This window comes from Schistocerca piceifrons, chromosome 1, assembly GCF_021461385.2.
Source record: "Schistocerca piceifrons isolate TAMUIC-IGC-003096 chromosome 1, iqSchPice1.1, whole genome shotgun sequence".
Classification (NCBI taxonomy): domain Eukaryota; kingdom Metazoa; phylum Arthropoda; class Insecta; order Orthoptera; family Acrididae; genus Schistocerca; species Schistocerca piceifrons.
The window spans coordinates 637,489,190-637,497,445 of NC_060138.1; the positions used below are offsets into that span (position 1 = coordinate 637,489,190).

General features: G+C 37.0%; 1 protein-coding gene across 2 annotated transcripts in view; it reads left to right on the forward strand.

Moving 5' to 3' along the window:
• Window positions 1–8,256, forward strand: part of LOC124805031 (ARF GTPase-activating protein GIT1) — a 226,538-nt gene extending 218,282 nt beyond the window's left edge. For both annotated transcript variants that reach the window (XM_047265460.1, XM_047265452.1), the window contains exon 13: window positions 3,514–8,256. In XM_047265460.1, coding sequence (XP_047121416.1) covers window positions 3,514–3,708 — 195 coding nt within the window. In that variant the 3' untranslated portion in view covers window positions 3,709–8,256. The remainder of the gene's footprint in view (window positions 1–3,513) is intronic.

Consider the following 8,256-nt stretch of genomic DNA (forward strand, 5'->3'; position numbering starts at 1 on the left):
CAGGGCCATGTATGCAGTCAGTCATGACATATACCAACTCTGCTGCAATGACTACACAGCATTTAATGTTGGTATGTCAACCAACCAGCTTCCTGGCAGATCAAAACTGTGTGTCGGACCGAGACTCGAACTCGGAACCTTTGCCTTTCGTGGGCAAGTGCTCTACCAACTGAGCTACCCACGCACGACAACGCCCCGTCCTCACAGCTTTACTTCTGCCAGTACCTCGTCTCCTACCTTCCAAACTTTACAGAAGCTCTCCTGCAAACCTTGCAGAACTAGCACTCCTGTAAGAAAGGATATTGCGGGGACATGGCTTATCCACAGCCTGGGGGATGTTTCCAGAATTCTTCAACCAACTAGCTGTCCACCTGGATGAATGGCCAGTGCCAAACTGTAGACAAGAACAGAATTGACCGCCCAGTGGCACAACAAGCAACCGATCACAATATCCAAGGGTTTAATCTATGCCTCACAACTGGGGCCACTCGGATCCTTTCCTTCAGCACCCTTTCCTTCAGCACTAGCTTTACTGAATTAAGTATATGACTTTACTGAATTAAGTATATGACAGTTGTCCTTGCAACACATCCTTTGCTCCTGCAGTCCTCTTGATCTCAGTCACAGCCAATCCACACTGTCTACCTCTTCCTCTGTTCCTGATAATATAATATAAATGGATAGACAAGAAATCTACTCACCAAGCGGCGGCAGGGTAACATACACAAAAAGGATTTAACTTTTCCAAGCTTTCGGAGCCATTGGCTCCTCCTTCTGGCAGAAGAGTTGAAGTGAATGGAAGAGGGGTGAAGAAAAAGGACTGGAGAGGTTTAGGGAAAGGGCAAAAGTTCAGAAAAGTTGCCCAGAAACCCAGCTCAGGGGAGATTTACTGAACAGGATGAGAAGGAAAGACAAATTGTTGGGCACTGCATCGGTCAAGATTTGAAAATCTGAGAGCTTAAAGGTGGAAGATAGGGTAACATGCAAGCCAGAGATTAATATTAAAACAGTGAAAAGCTGAGTGCCTTGTATGTAACAGAGGTGGGAGGGGGGACGGCAAAAAATAGTCAGAAAATGAAAGATGTAGGAAACTAAAATGGTGTGAAGAAAGGAGTAGTTACTGTGAAGAAATGCCAAGACGGAAGGAATTAATGTAAATCAAGGCCAGGTATGTGGCGAGAACCAAGGACATGTTGTAATGCTAGTTCCCACCTGCAGAGTTCTGAGAAATTGGTGCCTGGGCGAAGAACCCAGAAGGGGTGTCTGGTGAATCAGGCACTGAGGTCATGACTGTCATGTTGTACAACATGCTCTGCAGCAGGTTATTGCAAGTTGCCTGTATACACCCTCTGCCTATGTCCATTCTTCCTGACTCATAGCTGGGTCATAGTCATGCCAATGTAAAAAGCCGAATAGTGTTTACATAACAGCTGTTATATGACATGCATTGTTTCACATGTGGCTCTCCTTTTGGTAGTATATGTTTTGCCAGTTACAGGAGTGGAATAGGTGGTGGAAGGAGGATGCATAGGGCAAGTCTTCCAGCAAGGACTGTCACAGGGGTAGGGTATGAAGATGGGTGCAAAAGGAGTAGAAGGTCTGATAAGGATATTGCATGGATTGTGAGGGGGACAAAAAGCTATTCTAGGTGTCATAGGCAAAATCTCAGACAGAAGGGATCTCATTTCAGTGCATGATTTTAGGAAGTCGTGGCCTTGTTGAAGTAGCTGATAACACTGGGTGACAAGTGGTGTGCTCCAACATTGTTTGGAGGGATCACCGATACCAGGATTGGATGTGATGACCCAGGAAATCTGCATTTGAACTAGGCTCTTGGGATAATTACGTCCAGTGAAGGCTGAAGTGAGAGTGGTGGTGTAACGCTGTAAAGAGCCTGCATCTGAACAAATATGTTTACCTCGGATGTCAAAGCTATATGGGATGGAACGTTTGACATGCAAAGGATGGCAACTGTCAAAATGTAAGTACTACTGTTGGTTGGTAGATTTAATGTTGACAGAGATGTGTAGCTGGTCTTTGGTGAGGACGAGATCAACTTCAAGGGAAGTGGCATGGTATTCGGAATGTTGTTGTGGTCTTCAGTCCAGAGACTGGTTTGATGCAGCTCTCCATGCTACTCTATCCTGTGCAAGCTTCATCATCTCCCAGTACCTACTGCAACCTACATTCTTCCGAATCTGCTTAGTGTATTCATCTCTTGCTCTCCCTCTAAGATTTTTACCCTCCACACTGCCCTCAAATACTTTGGAATAGGACTATGTAAAATTTAATTGAGGGAAGGTATTCAGAGATTTCAGGAATTTTAGCAGGTCAGCCTCATCATGAGTCCATATGGTAAATGTGTCATCATTATTTTCATCATGGCAGCGACAACAGCAACCTTTACATAATTGTCCTGAATGAAAAACAGGCCATAGTTGCACTAAATTATGTTTATTTTAAACCCTGACCATTGTTTCTGCTATAATAATATGGCCTTCTTCAGAAGTTATACATATTAATAAATGAAAAATGTCTTAGCCTAGTGGCTGCGTCAAGGCCAATAAAATTACTTCAACAGACATAAGCCTGCTTCTGCTGTCTTCCTCCAAGCCACCGACTAGTAACACTCCCCCAACCCCTCTTCCTGCCTCTCTGTCCTTCTACGCACCCCATCTGATCCCCTGTCCTCTAGTCCACCTGCCAAAATGCAATCCCAACATTGTGTGCCCATCCGGCACAATATAGGGTCTGTCCACATGCATGTGTGCAATCATCAAATTTTCACTTTCTACATTTGCTGTGTATGTAGTCTTTCCTTAACTCAGACTTAAGCAACTTTTCAACCTCTACCTTACTTAAAAATCCCTACACTTTCAAACTTTTATGCATGTGTTTGAATAGCATTATGCTCCCTCTCTTGAGTATGAGCATTGCAGTCTAACAGTTCACAGAATTTTTTTACAACGGAACTTGATATCACTTGTACATCCTTATGTATCACAGAACACCAAAATAACTTGCATTTCTGTTGATAATGCCAACCACATCTGTTCAGTACCATTATGGTGTAGGAACAGGAATCTGTTATCTAGTTATCAGGTATGTTGATTTTTAATTACTTTTTCAAATTTCAATTTTCGGTTCCTTTCCTTTTAACACTATAGAGCTTACACAGAACCCAGCAGGCTTATGAAACACAATTATTGAACTGCTTCTACAGAAGCAGAGGTTAGACAGTATAGCAAAGTACTTTAGAACTGTGTTTTGAAATACAGTGCTAGTAAGAAATATGAAGGGGAAAAAAAAAAAGCTAGAGCGAGAGAGGCGGAAAGAGAATGGGTGAGTGGGGGATAAGTTACAGAGAGGGAGGAAGAAGAAGAAAGATTGTAAATTTTTACTACAGGGGTAGAAAAGTATTTTTAATTTCTTTGGCACCAGTTTTCATCATCCACATTTAAAGATAAAAAGAACTGTTACTAATTAAAGTTTTTATTTTTACCTTTTTTGTAGAATCCTCTTGATGAGCATATCCGTATACCACTTCGTCAGCTGAATGGCAACACAGCTCGCCTACAGACAATTTGTGCTAACCTGCAGAGATGCACTGGAGAGACAGATCGATCATATTATCTTCAACAAGTACGTTCCTGTGCATATGACATAGCAAAAGCAACAAAGCAGTTAGTGACATACACTCCACAGTGATTAGTCTGTTGATAAGTGATAAGGTGATATATTTCTGCATTTTATTTTTGTTTCTATGAAAATACAAGGTACACTTTAAATTTGTAGCTCTGTAAGAAGCAGGTGAAATATTCGAGCAGTGAAAAATCAGTGGAAGAAAAAAAAAAAACAACTATACAGATGGCACATACTGATGACTCCTGATAGGGATGGCACATATTGATGACTGCTGAGAGGGATAAGTCATGTTGAAAACGAAAATATCATTATTTCAGTTTTTAATGAACTCCACAATAATTTCTGCATGCAGATAGAAAGTACAGCCTCATGGCTAGATGAGTTTTGTTTCTATGCTTCAGAACCTCCAGTATATGAACAAATACTAATATGTATATAGATACTATCTGAGCAGTGTAGAATTCCTGCTTTACTGAGTTTGTCTGACTTTGGTTATGTTAATCTATCACATGCTGTTGTGTCTGTTTAGTTGAAAAACTTACGGACCATTGGCTTTTTGCCAGTCAGCTTATTAATCAGTGATTGTTTACAATTCCAATAAGTGAATGTTCTGAAAGTTGAAGGCATAGTGAGGCACGGAATGAACATAGAATCAACAAGCTATCTTATTGAATTATTTGTTGGATTAACAAGATAAAAATTGAGAATTATAAAAATTTATTTTTGTTTGGTTCTCAAAATCTTCCAGAAGCACAAAGTATGAGCAGTTTGGTGCACAGTTGTCATTGTTACTCAGTCCATAGAGCTTGTCATTAGTGTCTGAATTATATAGTCTTCCTCAGTTTTTATTTAGTATGAGACAAAAAGTTTCAACGGTATTGTTGTAATAGGTGACTATATGAATGTCTACTGTGTTGGTGCTTCCCTAGTGGTTTATGTGTAAATTTAAAGTGCTGGAAAATTGCTATTTTGTAAATGTCATGATCCTAATCCAAATTTTAGTAATCAGTCTGACCACATAAGGTATGTGCATTAATGAAAGTACGTGAGTGCATGTGCAAACAGTTAATGAGTATATTTTTATTGTGTGACATATTTGAAGACTATTTTCATTGGACAAACTGCAGAAGTTGCAGCTTGTGAAATTTGTGTGTCCTATTTCTGTAGTTGAACAGAGCAACAGAATAGATTAAGTTGAGTTGTCAAATTGTTATGATATCACTTCTGTTTTCATGTGGCCTTTAACACTGAATTACGAACGTGGTTGGAATGGGGGAGGGGGGCCGCTTTGTTAAATGATGGAGCAGCAAATTAATTTTCTAGGTACTTCATGATACGTAATAAGCAATTGAATTACAATGTAATTTAGATTCTAAACAAAATTTGGAAATCCCACCCTTAACTCTTCATGGCTGTTAGTGGTAAACGAATTACGTAAGTGGCAAATAAATTACGGAGTAATTTCAAAAGTGTTGCCCTGATCATGAGTTCTTATATCCATAAAACTGACATCGGAACATGTCTTACAAAGTGTGGAGGTAACTGCAAAAGGGATTTGATGGATTAGTTAGAGAATAACATCCTTCAGCTGGCTTCCACTTGGAAACTGACACTGCGTGATATGTGTAAGTTGCTACTTGATAACCTGTAAAAAGTACCAAAAGATAATTTTAACATAATGGATGAATGAAAGTGGCTGGAAGTGTGTGTTTTACCCTTTGTTGTGCATAGATCACAATTAACTAGTGGAAATATTGTGGCAGAATCTACCCATGTCAAATAATCCCTAAGAGTAAAAGTGAACTGATAGTTGTAATCCGTAACTGAACCTGTTTGGTTTGGTAACCCATAACGGCAGCTACTAATTATTTTTTAACTGTTGATCCAGTTACTAAAAATGAACACTCTCATAATGATACATTAATGTGGCTGCTACCAGAATCAATGTATCAGCAATGAATATTTTTAAGTTGTAGAGTGTAATGTTTTCTTAGAGAAATTTGAAAGCAATAAGCGATTTCAGAAAATCGGTACTATTTAGCTATTTAGCCACTGGATGAAAGCTGTTCTGAATAACTAATCTGCTAGAAAGTTCTGCTAATTCACTGGTCAAGAACAGAATTCAAATAAAAACATAGAATTTAAACTCTAGATACTGTGCATTGTGTGATAGTGAGTGTCAGTTGCAATAGTGGCTAGGGAAGACATACTGTTAATGTTAAATGATAATAAGAGCATAAATGCAGTAAGGAGGAAATGACATTCAGCGAAGAAAGAGTTTTTAATGCAACAAGGGAGGTGGCAGTCTAAAAGAAGTTGCAAATTAAGCAAAAAAAAAAAAAAAAAAAAAAAAAAAAAAAAAAAAAAAAAAAAAAAAAAAAAAGATGATGAAATAGACAAATTGAACTGTATAGTAAGAATTTGAAGAAGAAACATAAGGAGTAATTGCATTTGAAAAAAATAAGGAATACATTAAATAAAGCTAAAAAAAGTGATTTGCATAACAAAGAAAAGTTAGCAGTTGCCCAGTTGATTGCTAACAAGAAGTCTAATGCTGAGTCTACAGAGAAAGAACATTATTTGTTGGCTATTTAAAAAGTTGTGCAGAACTGTTCCATTGTTACCACTTGCTAAGTGTCCCAAGAGTACAGAAATTCTTATCCTCACATCTATACCATACCATCGCAATTGCTATTCCCCAAATTCTCTTCCTTCTTGGCTCTATCATCTTTAAAATGTCTGCCATATTCCCATACACAAACTCCGTCATTCAGTTCTCCCAGCTGTCAGTTCTCTCAACTCATCAGAATGATCCACTTCCCATATTCCTTTGATGCCATTTACATACTAGTTAAAAGTTACACTTTTCTTAACTCACAGTGTTTTCCATTAATCCTCATTTGATTCTTCCCAGGAACTCAGGTTGTTCTGTTGTTGCCAAGTTATTTTCAAGGCCTATGACCGACAAATTTTAATTAATTTTTATTCTGAAGTTTGTTCATTGTTCAATTAGTGCATGTCATCTCCTAATAATCTTGTCATTTATAATTTATCTACTTCACTTCGACTTTTATTTCATTTCCCAAGAGAATATGCTATAGTTTCAATAAAAATTAGGAATAAATTTTAGTGCATCTTCATTGTTGTTTGTTCATACTCATAATTTCATGTTATTGGTATTTTTATTACATGGAAAAAAAATATGTTGCAGAACTGATTAATGTGCTGCTATCACTACACACTATCATAAAGATTGTTTTATATATGGAGATATTAAATTCCAGTAGTAATGTGTTGGTTTTGAGATTTTGATATCAGCTGTTAACAGTATGAAAAAATTTACTAAACTACATTGGACATTAATTGTTACAAGGTACATATAGTCTACATATGCATAGCACATTTTTGTGGTTGTACATGTGGTTCACCTGTTGTTGTTGTCGTCGTTGTGTGGATATCTTTGTTACAGTTCTTTTTACTATGATCACACAGACAGAGTTTTTTACTTATAGCGTCTATTTTTGATGATCTCACTGGGTATTTAGAATCTAAATATACAACAGGTGTGTTCAGGGACACTCCAGTCTTTGTAGGCATACTAAATATTGTGAGAGTCCCAGATTTCATCATTCAATTTCTTCGTAATAAAGGTGGTGCTCATCTGGTCCTGTGATAGATTGTTAAATTTTCTATTCATGTTATAAATGTGCAAAATAATCATACAAGTGGTATACATAAGTAATGATTATTCAGAGTGAGCTGGAATAGGCAGCTGAATGTTTACGATCTTCCAAAAAAATTATTCTTTCTGGCAAGAACATTACAAGAATCAGTTTGAATTGAGTTCGAAGTGTGTGTGTGTGCTATTGCTTTGTGATAAATGAAAATACAGTGTAATCTTTACTTGTAAATTCTTCTTGTACAAATTGCAGAGACTGTTCTTTCTTTTCAAAAAAAAATTAAAAAATATAAATGCTGGAAAACGCATATTTGGAAAACACTTGATGTTGTGCCTTGGATATGTGTTTTGAATTTTATATGTGACTAAGATCAGCGGAAAAAAGTTTTAGGGGATATCAAGTTACAGGCAGTACAGAACAATTGAAATAACAATGTGACTGATAAATGGAAAACAGTATTCACAGATGGTGCACAGTGTATTATAATTTCATTTTTCTCAAGTTTAAATTTATTCTCACATGAAGGCAAGACAGCAGTCAGGTGCAGTGATAAATTCCAGATAACACACTCCTCTAAGTTCTCCTAACAGTCAGTCACACAGTTATGTCAATAATTCTGTAGATTAATTATTATTAATTTGTAACAGCATACCCTGTGTTAAATGATTTGGCAATGTAGATCGTTTAAGTAACAAAACTTAGAGCTTTTTAGGCAATGTATATTTACCAGTATATTTGTCTAAGTGTGTGTCAACAGATTAGATACAAAATTTGTTTACTGTTAAGACTGAGAGTTAGTTGTTGCAATATATTTTTGATGCTACAAATTTTTACTAGAATTTTCATCTTCTTGTACAATGAAAAATATTCATTATTTGTTGGCATATCATGAGTTATATATATAATGTATTAAACAGGAATGTAATTGTTA